This window comes from Calonectris borealis, chromosome Z, assembly GCF_964195595.1.
Source record: "Calonectris borealis chromosome Z, bCalBor7.hap1.2, whole genome shotgun sequence".
Classification (NCBI taxonomy): domain Eukaryota; kingdom Metazoa; phylum Chordata; class Aves; order Procellariiformes; family Procellariidae; genus Calonectris; species Calonectris borealis.
The window spans coordinates 68,612,351-68,628,273 of NC_134352.1; the positions used below are offsets into that span (position 1 = coordinate 68,612,351).

At 38.7% G+C, this 15,923-nt stretch overlaps 1 protein-coding gene across 1 annotated transcript in view; it reads right to left on the reverse strand.

Moving 5' to 3' along the window:
• Positions 1-15,923, reverse strand: part of ITGA1 (integrin subunit alpha 1) — a 75,027-nt gene that overhangs the window by 20,867 nt on the left and 38,237 nt on the right. The window contains exons 7-14 of the mRNA XM_075137547.1: positions 14,885-15,033; positions 13,012-13,162; positions 11,271-11,436; positions 6,649-6,722; positions 4,660-4,804; positions 3,325-3,467; positions 1,978-2,121; positions 316-570 (exon numbers count right to left, since the gene is read on the reverse strand). Of these exons, the coding sequence (XP_074993648.1) occupies positions 316-570; positions 1,978-2,121; positions 3,325-3,467; positions 4,660-4,804; positions 6,649-6,722; positions 11,271-11,436; positions 13,012-13,162; positions 14,885-15,033 (1,227 nt within the window). The remainder of the gene's footprint in view (positions 1-315; positions 571-1,977; positions 2,122-3,324; positions 3,468-4,659; positions 4,805-6,648; positions 6,723-11,270; positions 11,437-13,011; positions 13,163-14,884; positions 15,034-15,923) is intronic.

A 15,923-nucleotide genomic window follows, 5' to 3' on the forward strand; every position in this document is an offset into this window, starting at 1 on the left:
TTACAATGCTCCTAAAAGGGTTACCATGGTGATGAACACACTATAAATTTTCAGAATTGCAAAATATCTACATTTCTGGCTGTACAGAACATTTCGGAAGGTTTCTAATAAAAACAAGCAAATATATTTTCTAACATTATTAGTGTCAAATTCAGTTAAATCAGACTGAGTTTAAAAGTACAGAGCATTTTAAAAAAGAAGCTGACATGACAGGTGAAGTCACAGTTTGATTCTATGTTGGGAAGACATGGGAAACCAGGATTTGTGCTACATACACTTACAGCGGCTGCCAATCTGTAAAGTTTTACTTCATACCTGCGAGTATTTTTTACTGATTGTGTTGCCGTGGCCATGATAAATATAAACAGCTCCCCGATGATCATCCTCTAAGGGAGAACCTATTACAATGTCATTATATCCATCAAGGTTGAGATCCTTCACTGCCGCAATCGCAGTCCCGAAGCGTGCACCGCAAGGCTCATTCTTAAGAACTTTGCAGGTGTCCTGTTTTAATGGCGAACAGCATGTTTGCCTTATAGGTTCGAGACTCATCTGATATTCAAACTTTGTCTGTGAAAGAACAGATTTAGAGTTTGTGGATTTCCGTCAACATTTTTGCAATGAAGATTTTTAAGAGTTCCTGTCCAGAAGACAAACTGATGAATTAAATGAAACAATTACATCCTATTTCTAGTGATTGCGTGCACTGTAGAAACTGTGATTCTGTAACTATAATTCAAATGTTCTTTCTGAGCAGCGGTTGGGAAAAACATTCTTGCTCCCTCTCTTCGTGCATCTAGATGCTTCTGCACATTTCTTGAAGTTAGAGGTTCACAGGAAAGACTAGTATCATAACAATATTTGGATGTTATTGTAAGTAAACCACTTCATTCTCAAGATAGTGTAAAGAGTTCTTCTAAAGGCATTCTCTCATCTGAAAAGTAAGCCAAGTTTCTGATGAAATACAGATGGCAATACTGTTATTCCAGAACAAAAGACAGCATTTCTCTTACACAGACTGAATTCTGTCCTCAGTAGACACATAGTCCATGTCCTAACATATATATTCTTCTGGTCCAGTGTGCATCCTAGGTCAAAAACACACATACACTATGGTATGTAACCAATCTTTCCAAGAGATTGGCCCCATGAGTTCCATGTTAGAGATTAGCAGCAGCAAGCAGTTGCTGCATCTCCTTTATTTAAAGATGGAGAAAAGGAAGCAAGGAAAAACAAATTTCAAACCCTCACATTACTGGAGGACATGGAATTCTTGTCTTCTTGCCAACCCTATTCACCAGCAATTTGTTGTTAGCAACGCGCATATAGAAACCGGAAGAGTTTCTTGTCAAATAGATCCAGTCTCTTCAGGTCCTTTTCTTGCAATAGTATTTTAGGAGACCATCATTGCTAGGACATACTTTGATAATTTTATGATACACAATGGTACAGGACTAAAGAAAAAAAGAAGAAAAAGTATGCATAGACTTTGGAAGGAGAGAATTATCAAATCAAGAAGTTGAGGTGTAGCTAGTATATTCCTCAATCTAGTCATCACATGTTTAAAAGCTGTTGGGTGTATGGGGTTTAGCTCTAGGTTTGTAAGCAAGTCACAAGGATACTGGAGCACACACTTTTAGGATGGATGAGCCCTACTGCTTCCTAATCCGTGAAAGCAAAAAGAAAACATGATAGAAAATTAATCCTATAAATTTGCATCTATGCCATATTGCAGCTTATAGGATATAGTGCTTATCCATATAACATATTCCATTGGGAAAAAGAGGTGATAAAACAAAAGTTTGAGAAGGAATTTTTCCAAAAATAATCTGTATTATACTCTCAATTGTCAAAATCATGTTTCTCTGTTTTCAACAGGTCATCTTCCCCAACTCAAATTATCATATTTCTTTAAAATAAGGATATGAAGACAGTAAGGAGCATGTTCTGTTCCTGGACAATAAACATCATTCTTACCTTGTTCAGACTATAAACGTATACTTTCCCTTGCTCCTCTTTCTCAGTTCCCATATACATAGGAGCTCCAACAAGAAGAAGGTCCGTAAATGAGTCCCTATCGATGTCGATTGTGGTGATAACACCCCCAAAGTATGACCCAATCTGCAGGAAAATATAAGGTATAAATCAGAGACAGAGTCAGCAACATCATGCAACTTTTCCTGTTCAGAGACCTATTTTATGGTTGCTTACAACAAAGCTTACAACAAATGTTAACGATTAGGCAGAAATTTTCTTTGCTACCTAGACAACCTTTTTAGTCTGTTTGCTTTTGAAGCTTGTTTTCTGTTTTAGGATTTGTTGTCAGATTTTTTTGGTTAAGAATGGTCCATTCAACCTTCAACTCTCCTGAGTTTGAAAGGTACAAATGGTACCTTCTACCTGCTAAGGAGAGTAGGACCTCTTAAGACAGCATTTGAATAGAAGTGTCTTGGGGAAGCTAGTTTTCTCTTCAGTCCCAACAATAATACATAGAAAGAGCAAAATCAATGGTCATAGGTTTGCCAAGGGAAAAAGGATGGTGGACAGTAGCTCCGAGACAACACAGTGCAGGCAGTCTCCAAAATTCCCAAGTTGCCACTAAATGCAGAGGAACAAGATCTATGCAAAGAGCTAGATACATTCACAGGCTGGGCACAAGGTGTGGGATTTATCTGATTAGATTCACTTCACAGCTAAGCTAGACACCCTGCATTTTCTCTACACTCAACATGAGAAGCAGTCCCTTCTAGTGCAAGATGCATCTCATCTCACAGAAGATGCCTCAAGTAGGCCAGATCCCTCAAATGTTAAAAATGGTTGCTTTCCTTTATTGACTCTAAAAGGATTGATTGATTAGCTGAGTTGCAGACATCAGCTATAGGTGAAATTAGGTAACCTGAATTCTCCTGAATTGCAGCTCATATATTGGGCTGCCACTCAATATTGCAAGCAGCTATTAAATATTTCATGCTATCCCAGCTGATGCTCTCGCACAGAACCCTGCCTGTCGCACTTGTTTTTTGCCAGTGACACACCCTTTCCACTCAGCAGACATAGAAAATTGCAAGTACAGAGGTGGCTACAACCATTTGGACACTGCTGAAGGTTTAACCCTCAAAGAGAAAATTTCCAAGGGTCTCTGACTACTGTAGAGTCCATTTTCCGTTACTTACTATACCAGAGCATCGACCTAACCTTTCCTTCTGATCTTGCTTACAACTCCCAGTTTCATTTGCTCTTCTGATGCAGAGTTCTCATCTGAAATCATTACTTCGATTTCTCATGCCATATCCTCTTTTATGTTAATCATGAATTCATACTTACTTGTTCTCCATTTAACCTCTGAAGTACTTGTACCTCTCTTCCTTCCATTTTATAAATGATAACTTGGCCAGTGTGATTGTATCGTGGCTGTCCTGCTACGTACAGTACACCTCCAGGTGTCAATGCTGAATTCACAGTGTATCCTAGGAAGCAGAAAAGAAGTCAAGATGCAGTACACACAGAATGCATCAAAAATACTTGCTGTGATTCAGAGCCTTTTTAACACTTATTCTACAACTAAATGTTTAGCCCTACTTATGCTAGAGAATAATAGCAGAGTTAATTAAAAGGGCTGGATGTGTATTTGCCTACAGTCTCAGAGTCATGAGCACCACTGTGTTATTAAACCTGTTCACAGGCTGGTGAGTCATGTTCACTTTGCTATTCTCACACAGTGTGTGATATGATTGCACTGATAAAATAACTCGTGAATAGCTAGTTGAAAAGCTACTTTCAAAGAACAGTTGTCATTGTCTCACTGTCAAACTGATGGAGACTTCCAAATGTGACTCTGGGGGCATTTTGAACCTAGCTCTGTTTCATATTAACAACAATTTAACAACTTGGGTGAAGGAACACTTAAAAAATTTGCACATGAATCAAAACTGTGGCAGGGTTGCAAGTATTATGGAGGATAGGATCTAAATTTCAAATGACTTTACCAAATTTGAGATATTAAAAAAAAAATTGCTAATGACATTCTGCAAAGAAGACAAACAGTGTACTTAGGGAAAAAAATGAAATTATTCTAGTGCTGGCTCTTCATCAGCGAAAACGTGGCTTAAATGAGATAACAGAACAAACAGAACCATGAGGTGTAGAAAGCAAGTCCTAAAGAAGACAGCAAGGCACTGATGCTTTTTGGTAGAAAAGGCTGAGAGGAAAACAATAACCTGCCACTATGCAAAACATTAATATAAAAAAGATGGTGGTAAACTGTTGTTCTTGTCCATTGAGTGACAGAAATCAGCTTAATTTTAAGCAAAGATTCAGACTGAATATAGTATAAAACTTTTTAACTATTAAGGCATAGAAAAACTTGAGAAGAATACTAGAGGAATCTATGAAATCTCTGAGCAGATTAGACATTTCTATTGGGGAAAGTCTAGATATACTTAGGTCTGTAAGTGTTTGGACTAGTTTTTTGATTGTAGTAGTAGCAATTGTTTTTTAAAAAGAACAAGAAAATCATACAGTAGACATGTCCATACATAATAAATTTTCCCAGGCTCCTAGAATATAAGATAATATTCTGCAAGATACTCTTTGTGAATGAGATTTGAGACAGGTCTTGTAGCATTTGTCAAAAAGCATAAGATGGGCTATTCCTCTTACCTAGATAGGCTGCAAGGGGTTCATTTTTTTCTGAAAGCCTGTCACGAAAAGTGTCATTAGTTGGCATTGAAATACCACTGTCCTTCACCATGAGCACTGTGCCATTCCAGTCATATGCTCCAACTGCTCCAAGCATGATCCAATCCTTATGCAGAGAAAAACAAAAAGCCTGTTCTCTATGTGAACCATCTTTAGAACATTCATTGATCATGATGCTCACATTTGGGTAATGCGTCTGTATACTTATATATTTAGTCCTGCTTTTCCTATTACGGTATGGCCCCTAAAATCATAGTATGTCTCCCAGTTTTTGTTAAAAATGCACCCAACTTAAAAAAAACCAAAACAAAGAACGAAAAAAAAAGACATTCAGGAAAAGCAGCACAATGAAACACAGCTCCTACAACTTCAGCCCACCATTCCAGGCCAAATAGAAAGACAAAAGGGATTTAGCAAAGCTAATCACAGGATACAACACTTAAATGCATTCCCCAGACAAAATTTCAGAAAATTGAACCTTTCTCTGTTGAATCTGTGAGTCTCATACATTGTGCAAGAGCGTTTTGTCAATGAGAAATGGTTTGCTGACCCTTCTTGCCTAAAGGCGTGAATGTAGCCTTCTAGATAAGACAGACACCAGAGACCCTGAGTCTGTCAATGCACCAAGGACTGAAGACCCACTTTTGAAGTGAGGTTCAGATGATAGCAGGTCAGTTGTTTGTGAACTTCAAAAATATGCTCTACCAAATAGATAATCTTATAAATAATCCTTGCGCTCCCTATCAGGGTAATACTTGTTTCTAAGGTATAATATACCATCTGAAGAATCATGTAATGATCGTGTAATGTAGTGCAGAGAATAAAAATGAATGGAGAGTACTTCTGCAATAAAGTATTTATGTTAAATCATATTGAAGGTCTTTTTTACCAGTGATATGCTGAGTATACAAAACCATGTTGAAGGTTTTCCTATGCATATCAGTTTGCCTTGGATTGCTTGGTGTTTGTTCAGTTCAGTTACTCTGCTGTTGTGTTCTTTTCCACTGTCACTACTTTTTTGTATCTTTAAAGCTTAACTCTTCCCAGTTCTTTTGATCTCATGTTAAATTTTAATTTCATTTGTGTACACTAAGCAGATCATCACAATGGATACATCTTGATTTTTCAAGAATAAATAAAATACATAGGGAGTGATTTTCTGCTAATACAAATTGCCAGGGATTTTTGCATCCCAGTTTAATAAATATTTACCCCCTGAGGACTGAGGTATTCAATGTGTTAACAGAACTAAGAATATATTGTGTTACTAAGGATGCAGATCATATCCATGACAGAATATCCTTTTTACATATCTTCCATCTCAATTTCACCAATATAATGCAATATCAATTTACACATTAATATTTAGAGAGAACAGTTTTATAGTTCATAGAATCATATAATGGTTTGGGTTGGAAGAGATCTCTCAACGCCCCTGCCATAGGCAGGGATGTCTTGCACTAGATCAGGTTACTCAAAGCCCCATCCAACCTGACTTTGAACACTTTGAGGGATGGGGCATCCACCACTTCTCTGGGTAACCTGTTCCAGTGTCTCACCACCCTCATCATAAAAAATTTCTTCCTTATATCCAATGTAAATCTACCCTCTTTCAGTTTAAAAATGCTGCCCCATGTCCTGTCACTAGAGGCCCTGGTAAAAATTCTTTCTGTGTCTTTCTTAACATATTATAGATTATTCTCTTGGTAGAAAGTGTTACGGGAGCATTAAATTTAGAGTTCCTGTGAAGAAGGTACTTATTCTCCTAAGCTTTCATTGTTTATAATCATTCTTTACATACATTTTTACAAAAAATAACTGGATTATGGGAAACTTCCAACAGCAAACAGTACTGTACAAAGAATTCTGAAATACTCATTCCAAATTAATGCCATCACCAACAAAAATCTACTTTGTAAAAGAACGTCTATTTTCAAACAGTTTGCTTACCTGAGAATAATGAGCACTGAAACCAGCTTGAGACATTTCCATTTCAAATGAGGCTGCTTGCTGGTCTGTTGTTGCTATTAAACAGAAAAAAATACTTTTCAAAAATAAATTAGTTTCAATCTGAAAAAGTATCTGAATAGCGTAATGAAAATGTCATATGGTAGAATCATAGAATCATAGAATCATTAAGGTTGGAAAAGACCTCTAAGATCATTGAGTCCAACCGTCAACCCAACACCACCATGCCCACTAAACCACATCCCTATGCGCCTCATCTACACGTCTTTTAAATAGTTCCAGGGATGGTGACTCAATCACTGCCCTGGGCAGCCTGTTCCAAGGCCTGACCACTCTTTCAGTAAAGAAATTTCTCCTAATGTCCAATCTAAACCTCCCTTGGCGCAACTTGAGGCCATTTCCTCTCGTCCTATCGCTAGTTACTTGGGAGAAGAGACCAACACCCACCTCGCTACAACCTCCTTTCAGCCTCCCCTCAGCCTCCTCTTCTCCAGGCTAAACAGTCCCAGTTCCCTCAGCCGCTCCTCATAAGACTTGTGCTCCAGGCCCTTCACCAGCTTCGTTGCCCTTCTCTGGACACGCTCCAGCACCCCAATGTCCTTCTTGTAGTGAGGGGCCCAAAACTGAACACAGGATTCGAGGGGCGGCCTCACCAGTGCCGAGTACAGGGGCACGATCACCTCCCTGCTCCTGCTGGCCACGCTATTTCTGATACAGGCCAGGATGCCATTGGCCTTCTTGGCCACCTGGGCACACTGCCGGCTCATGTTCAGCCGGCTGTCAACCAGCACCCCCAGGTCCTTTTCCTCTGGGCAGCTTTCCAGCCACTCTTCCCCAAGCCTGTAGCGTTGCCTGGGGTTGTTGTGACCCAAGTGCAGGACCCGGCACTTGGCCTTGTTGAACCTCATACAGTTGGCCTCGGCCCATCGATCCAGCCTGTCCAGGTCCCTCTGCAGAGCCTTCCTACCCTCGAGCAGATCAACACTCCCGCCCAGCTTGGTGTCATCTGCAAACTCACTGAGGGAGCACTCGATCCCCTCATCCAGATCGTTGATAAAGATATTGAACAGGACCGGCCCCAGTACTGAGCCCTGGGGAACACCGCTCGTGACCGGCCGCCAACCGGATTTAACTCCGTTGACCACAACCCTCTGGGCTCGGCCGTCCAGCCGGTTTTTTACCCAGCGAAGAGTGCACCTGTCTAAGCCAAAGTATAGTAAAGGATAGCAAAATTAACTAGAATATTCAGTGAATATGGCTTGCCATAGATTTTTATAATGGATACAGAAATTAAGATCTGTGTTAAATGCTACCACTAAGTATGAGAGTTTCCATTTTAAGATCATGTCTCAGAACTTGTCCAAGAAATATTTCTGGGCTAAAATTGACCAGACTTGACCTCAGGCTGATGGTAAATATGCTTGGAATGTTTGATTAATATGGTTAAGCCATTTTCCACTTGAGCTAAGCGAACAATAAAACACCAGCCATGTAACCCTGGCCTTGTACTCAAGCAATTAAAAATTTGTAGGCAGCTGGTAGAACTTTAAATGAAAAACACTTGATGTTTGTATGAAGCTTTGCAAAAAACAACATAGGAAAATCTCAGCTGTCCAAGATTCATAAGCTTCAGGGGAAGGGCTTGGGAACTATAATCCTGCCCAAAATTACATCAAAATCTTCCCGATTTTCTTAAGTGAATTTGAATAAAAAAGTTATCAGGTGATTTAATACTAGTTTCAGTATCTTGCCAGGTACTGATGTGCTAGTTATTAAACTCTGATGAGCTGCTTTGCTCCCAGCTACACTTGAAATATCATCAGGGAAGAGAAAGGTCTGCCTCTTCCTCTACTTACAAGCAATACTCAAGGACTATTTTGCCATCTTAAGCACCACAAGTAAGATAGCTATATTCTGCATATTGATTCCTCCTGGAGAGCAAGATAGTAATGAGCAGTAGAGGGAAATTATGAAATCTGCTCTGATGCTTGTTCAGGAAGAGTCCACAATTTGCTACCAGCTGAGTGCTGAGGCAATCTTCCAACTGTGTGAATGAGACTGAGGCATAGCCAGCCATGGCTGCATGAATTTCAGGCATCTGGATTATTAAATAATACTGAACTTTTGATACTCAGCAACTAAACCACAGAGGTTGCTCGCTGGGACATGATATCTTTGCTAATTTTTGGGATTTATGGCCAGGCATAGGAAGGAGACATGATCTCAAACACAAAATGTTTGACACTCAAACATGTTTCACAAGATGCAGCTGCTTTGCTAAGTCTGAAAAAATTATGGTCCTTTTTAAGCATAAAACTCTTAAGTTGCGCATTTGCTGATAAACAATATTTTCATGCAGTAAAGGATGCTCCTTAATGAGCTGAGAAAGACAGGACTCTCACAGTCTGAGGCAGAGGACAATGCCGGTTCTGTTGGTGTGTGCAGCTCTGAATGCTGCTTAGATAACGGCTCCCAGTCTGACTTTCCATTGAGTTTCAAACTGCCAAGCATCCTACAAAGGATATTTTGTGAAAAAACATTTGTGCCTGCCCACAGGTTGGATAAAACATAAAATTGCTGTTAAAACCAGAAGTCCATGCCATGAGACACACAGGCATATGAAAAAATCCACTGGCTGGCAAGTGTGGGGTTTTGTTGGATTTGATTTTTCAACTCTCTTTCAATTTTCCTGTGCATTTTTTTAAAGGTCAAAACCAAAATGAAAACAAGAAATCCAAGAAAAAAATCAAATGTACTATTATACTACTAGGAGGCTATTTAGATTGAGAATTTAAACAGATTCAGATACAGAATTTCAAGAATCAAAGTTCCTGTGACCTTCATGTTTAGAAGTTAATTCAGCTACATTGTAGAGGGTTAATTAATCTTTTCTACATTGCACACCTCCAATAAGCTGGATTGTCACCAGAAAGCTGGGTAGGACAGAATTAATCTGCCTTTCTCCCCTGCTACAATAATGTGTCCATGGACACAATTGCAAATCTAGAATAGCTCCTGAAATGCTTTGGGAAGGACAGGAAACCATACCTGAAGAATCAGCAGAAACTGATTTTGTCAGCATCTTCTAGCTCCACCCTTACCAACCCATTGGAGCAACTCAACTTGCTATATTTTGACATAAAGCTAAAATCCCATTTCCAGTTTCCATTCTAACTTCCCTTGCAGCCAGATTATGTGATTTCTGGGACTTTCATAGGTGGAGGAGGCGACATTTCTTATCTCATATCACAAGTATCTTATACAGAAATCTTAGCACAGATCTGAGCTCCTACTGAAAATTTGGAAATCAAGAAGCCTTCTGGGAGTGGTGAAATTACCTAGCTTGTCTCTTACAGTGTGGATGAAAAGAATTTCCCACATTTTTTGTTTCAAATATATATTTTTTTGTAATACAGACAAGTCTATATAAAATAAAATTTAAAAATAAGGCAACTATATCAAGGCACAAATATCCTAACAGTTTACAATAGGTTTATGTTAAATAAAAAGTAGTAACATCCAAAAAGTAGGTATTTGTTACTGCACCTTTTGCAGAAAATTAAAGCTGAATTCAAGGAGTACTGCAGAACTTCTTGATACTTAAAGAGGTACAATATGCTTAAAGTATCAAAATACCGGAGGACATGATGACGAGAATTAGTCATCTCAAGAGCTGATTATCATATAAACAGATAACATTTCTACAATTTAATCAGTTAGTTTCACCACCATCAATATAACTACATTTGTTTGGATATTTTATTAAGCTACAGAACTTGTTTAATATTCAAATGTTTTGTAATTTTTTCTTATGATTAGAGAAATGAATTACTAAAGTCAATGGAAGCGTTAGAGCTCATGATATAAAGCATTCCCCATCAGCAGGGAGTTCAGGACAGCACAATTTACTCCACTGTTTGGAGGCTGGGGTTTCGTGTGACAGACAGGCACTACCTAATGGCTCCTGATTGCTAAAAGGGACAAGATGGACTGTGACAAAGTGAGACCGTCTCTTCCAGAGGCATCTGGTTCTTCAGAGGGTTGAGCTATGGCATGAAACCTTGAATTCCAGATGTCCAGAAACTCAGTCATGTTAGGTCTTACATCCTTCGTCTGTTGTCATGACTAGCAGTTGATTACCTTTCTATTCTATAGCCATTATATTTAATAGGTGTAACTAACAGATTTTATTCTACTAATGAAAGACTGATTTTTCTCACTTTTCTAGAAATACAAAGCACAAACTGAAGACTAAGGTTTCAATTCCTGTTTGAACTACTATTTTTCCACTGAAAGTGTATTCTTCCCAATAAAAGGGACTTAACAATAGAGCCCCCTATTCAGTAGGGGTTGGCCAATATAATTTGTAACTAATAAACTCAGCCTTCTATTACCAGTACTATGCTTGAAACAAACAGATTTGGACAGCGTTGACTAATTTGGATGTCTATTGTAAAATATTTTTATGATCAGCATGAAGAAAAATACCTGCATAATACATTTTATGCAGCACAATACATTGCAAAAGAAGATCAAAGCAGGTCATCTTCTATTTGCTTCAGTTGTAAAGCACACATGAAACAAAATTTTAAATAATGTCATACCTTCCAGGGCAAATATTCTCTCTCCAAGTGCTTCAACAATAGTTACAAGAGCTAATTCATCTGAGACATTGAAGAAATGCTTTTCAGTAGGCTTACTGGCAATTGATTTTATTTCCTCTACAAATTTCTCAGTACTTAAATTTCCTCTGCTGTAGCTGCCAAGAATCTAAAGAGAATTTAAAAAAAAAGAAGTCAAAGATACATTGTACAACCTGTTTTAAAAGGTACCTTTGAGGCAGGTTGTGAGAGAATATTGGGAAATCATATCTAATCTTAATTTGTTCTGTTAAAACCTCCCTCAAATTGATTTGAAACCATTCTTTTCCAATGAGAACTGAGGGCTCAGTTGTTTTTCTGAAAATATCAACAATAGCAAGCAAAGCAACTGTATGGTGTAATGTCTGCTATGCTCAACTGTCCTTTTTCTCCCTTCTTCACAAAATTCTAATGATTTATTTTATGATTCTATGATTTGTCGAAGTAGGCCTTAATTTAGCAAAAAAACCAACACAACACCACCCGAACCAGAATACACAATTGCACTGGCTTCTGCATAGGTACCACCAGTTCTCGTCATAACGCGGTATATGAGCAAATAATGACATGTTAATTAGGCATAGGATGATTCTTTTTTGTGTGCAGATTTGCCCTATAAATACATATAACAACAATGCTTGCATTCAATGTTAACAACTCCATCACAGTACAAGATTTTAGATTTGGTCTGCAGTTTTAACACCACTGCTGTAAAAAAACTCAAGATGCCTCAGAACAAAATGACTTATTTCTCCAATTCCCAGATGGACAAGTATTTTTCATACAAAAAAAAGTGCTCTATAAACTTAACTTGCTTTGAGAGGGAAATAAAAAACCAAACTCCCATGTTCTAGCATTCCTTGACACTGGAGCAATTCAAATTTGGTTCTAGACAGAGATTTTATTGCTAAAAATTATGGCAGCTTCAAGGATGACATTTTCTTTAATGATCTCTAGCTTTATGAAGGAAACCACTGAAAATTTGTGTGCTGCTGGATTCAACTTTTGTTTTATTTCTTTCTCTAAATTAAAGATAACATCTTTCTTGAAGTTGTGTGGTTCCATACCACCTCACTGTACCAAAACAAAGAGACAGCAACTGAGAAGCAACAATCCAACATACCTTCAAAACTAACGAGAGAAAACAGATGATCTGTATATAGAATACACAAATATAGTGGAGAGTTCACAGCAGATCTATCATTCATGTTTCCATACTTCTCAATATGTGATAACCTCCATCATGCTCATCCTCTCATTCAGCTACTAAGTTTGCTCAGCATGAAAATGACAACTTTAGAACGCCAGCACACAGAACAGCCATAATAAATCTGTTTTTTGTTGATGGTTTACATTTGCTTTTTTTTTTTTTTAAAGTAGGTAATGTGTCTATAGAAATTGCTCAGATTTTAACTAACCAACTCTGTTCAATATTTCTCGTAACAAAAAGTATTTGATTTTATACTGCCCCTGAAAATCTTTCTCCTTTTTCTTCACAAGCACGTACACCTGTCATCACCAGGAAGATGGATAGATTGCTTTTTCTTACGTGTTGTAAAATCAGAAAGCAAATTTTTAATATTTCTTTCAGCTTCCTTTTTCCCTCTCTGAAATGATTTTATTTCCATAAATATTCTGCGAAATTATATTTGGAAGATGAAACATGCTTTTAAAATTTTGAATTTTCCCATTAAATTTCACTTACAGCAATAGCAAATCTCTGAATGTTTTCTTTTTCACAATTATCAATCACTTCTTTTAATCTGTAGTTGTCGTGTGATTCCCCATCAGTCACAATAACCATTACTTTTTGTACTCCTCTTCGCGCACCATGAGCCTCAGTAAAAGCCTCTTCCCTAGAGGGAGCATAAAGCGTTTGGAGAAAGGCAAAGTCAGCATTTAGCACATGCATCATATTTGCATAATCAACCATAAACTAAAAGACTTTATATTAACTAAGAAGCAGGAAAAGGAGATTAATATTAACCACAAACAAATACAAACAACAACAATTGGAACTTATATGACAGTTCATAGCCAATGAGTTTCACAAGCATTCATTCATTATTCATTCGAGAGCAACAGCAGAAAATACAGTCCCGGATAGTGAAGAATTCTTCCCCTCTCCAGATAAACTTCTGGCACCTTAAAACAGCTTTTCACAGCTTTAAAAAACCCAACCAGCATCTCCCCATCCCAAAACCCCCACACAAAACCCCCACCTATTTCCACCCTACAGCAGCACTTCAAGTGCTACCAGCACACCTCTGCACATCTACAGCAAAACTGGGTGTTGGAGATGTGGCAGTGGTTTGCAGGTGAGCAGAGACAGGTGGGGGTGACTGGTTGAATTCTACAGCCGCAGATGGGCAAAGGGGCACTGAAGTTTTGGGCAGCTGCTCACCCACATTCTGGGCAGGGCCAGAAAAGGCCAGGCTGGATTAGGGCTCAGGAGGAGAAGGAAGGAAGCAGGGCTTCCTCTTTTTAGAAAAATACCGCAGAACTGTAAGACTGGCCACACAAGTGAAAGCTAAGATCTACTGCTGATGATGGCCAAAAGTGGATGGGTAGGCAGACTGCAAGAACAGAAGAAGCTTTTGCTGATAGTTTCTGTATATGCAAGCCCGCAACAGTTTGTGGTGCACAGGGACTTTCTGAATCACATGTGGTTTCTGAGTATTTGGCAATTCTCAGCTGGCTCTGTTTTCATGAACTTCTTCAGACTCCCTCAAGCCTCTACTTATATCTAAGGAAAACATTACTGGTGAATATGTAAGAATTTCATCCGATTTAAGACATCATATCAACAAAACTTTGGTCAGATAATCAAATAGTTCATCAAAAAGATGCTGCATATTTCACTAAATGGTTGTTTGGAAAGGGCAAATGCAGTCTTTTACGGAATAAAGTCATGCTGTCATGCCAAGAAAAAAAGTAGAAAAGAAAAAAGGTACCAGGACAACATTGTGCAGTTTGAAAGTGTCTGAGAGATTTTGCATTTACTGTCTGTTCTACAAAAATCAGATTTCATTTTTCTCATAAAGGAAGCATTTCTAAATAATGCTATTGCTACAAGAGATCTTTAATCTCTCAATGATCCAGAAGCTTAAAAGACTTCAGGTATAAAATTTCTAGGCTTTCTGACAAGTATGAGCTCAAACCCCATAATAATTTCACTGTCAGAATGAAGACAAATTAACAATAAACAGTTCTATTTTTTCCTGTTTCCTCTGAAAACTTAATTTCCTTCATCCCTCTACACACACAGTTCCTACCTGCTCTGTGTAGACATCAAAGATTGTCAGCCCTTTGCTTCGGACTACAACCTTGCTCCATGTCTCTTCTCATTCCCTATTTCCTCCATTCAAGAGACAGCTGCCTTTTCAGGGTGCCATATACAACTGCTCTAGATGCTGGACAGGGTCTGTTTATCCACCCTTCTCCTAAATTTTGTTTGCTTAGCTAAAACAAAGTCAGATGTCAGCCACATCATATTTTTAATTTACAAAATCAGAACCGTCGCCATATCTGTTTATGTTTGTTTCTACCATACGCAGGACAATATTTTGTGAACGCACCTTGCCGTATCTATTCCCAGGGCTGTCATAGTTTGCGTGCCACGCCTCTGGGGTATTCTCATGGCTGCAGCCATCACATCTTCTGTTGTCGAGTATGTATTCAGGAAAAACTCATGGACTACAGTCTGTCCATACTGAACGATTCCAACCTGAAACACACAATTCATGTTAAAAATCAACTACCCTTAAAGAAAGCATCTGTGTCTCCTGCAGTGGGGTAAATGCTCATCTGTACCTACAGCCAGGAAAAGAAATGAACTCTGTGTGTCTCCCTCAGTATGAAACACCCATAAGCATTTGAGCAAGACTGGCTAACAGACACTCAATCTCATGAAACAGTTTGAAGTTGCTAAATTGTTTTTATTAAAAATAGGAACAAAGCCAAAAGCAGGCTCAACTCCTTGCTCTTCCTGACTTGCGGTAATCTGTGCCGCAGCTCTGCTCTCCTCTAGGCCAAGGCAGACCAATGCTTTAACCACCAGTCACAACTTCTCAAATTAGTTTTCCTTACAGCATACGAGGCCATGGTTCACTCACAACTCTCTCCTTTCCATCCAAATATAATATTCTTACATCTGATAGTTTATTTACCCTAAACCTAGCCTAGAAAAAGCATTGCAATGACGAATTTAGGCCCTCGGGGTGAGAGGAAGACCCAAGTACCCTTATTTGATGAAGACAGCAGGGCAGCCCAGGACATGGCCGTTCTCCCAGCAGGAGGTAAGCCCAAGTAAGACACCTGACAAGTGCCAGAGGGGACAAAATGAATAAAGTGGTGGCTTCTGGAACGGGGGAGGATGATGAAAAGACTCTAGATGACCTCAGCAGGACAAGTCTTTGTGTGAAAGATCAGCGTGTGGGATTGGAACCCAATCGCAAATGCCTGAGGGAACCTGCTGCAAAAACAAATGTGAAATAAAAAGACAAGCAATGTTCTTAAATATTAATTAATTTCTCTCATTCATCTCTGTCAGTTTTAATGTTTTGGTGGGTTCCTGACAGCTTTTACTGGGAAGAATCCACACAATGTTCCATTAGC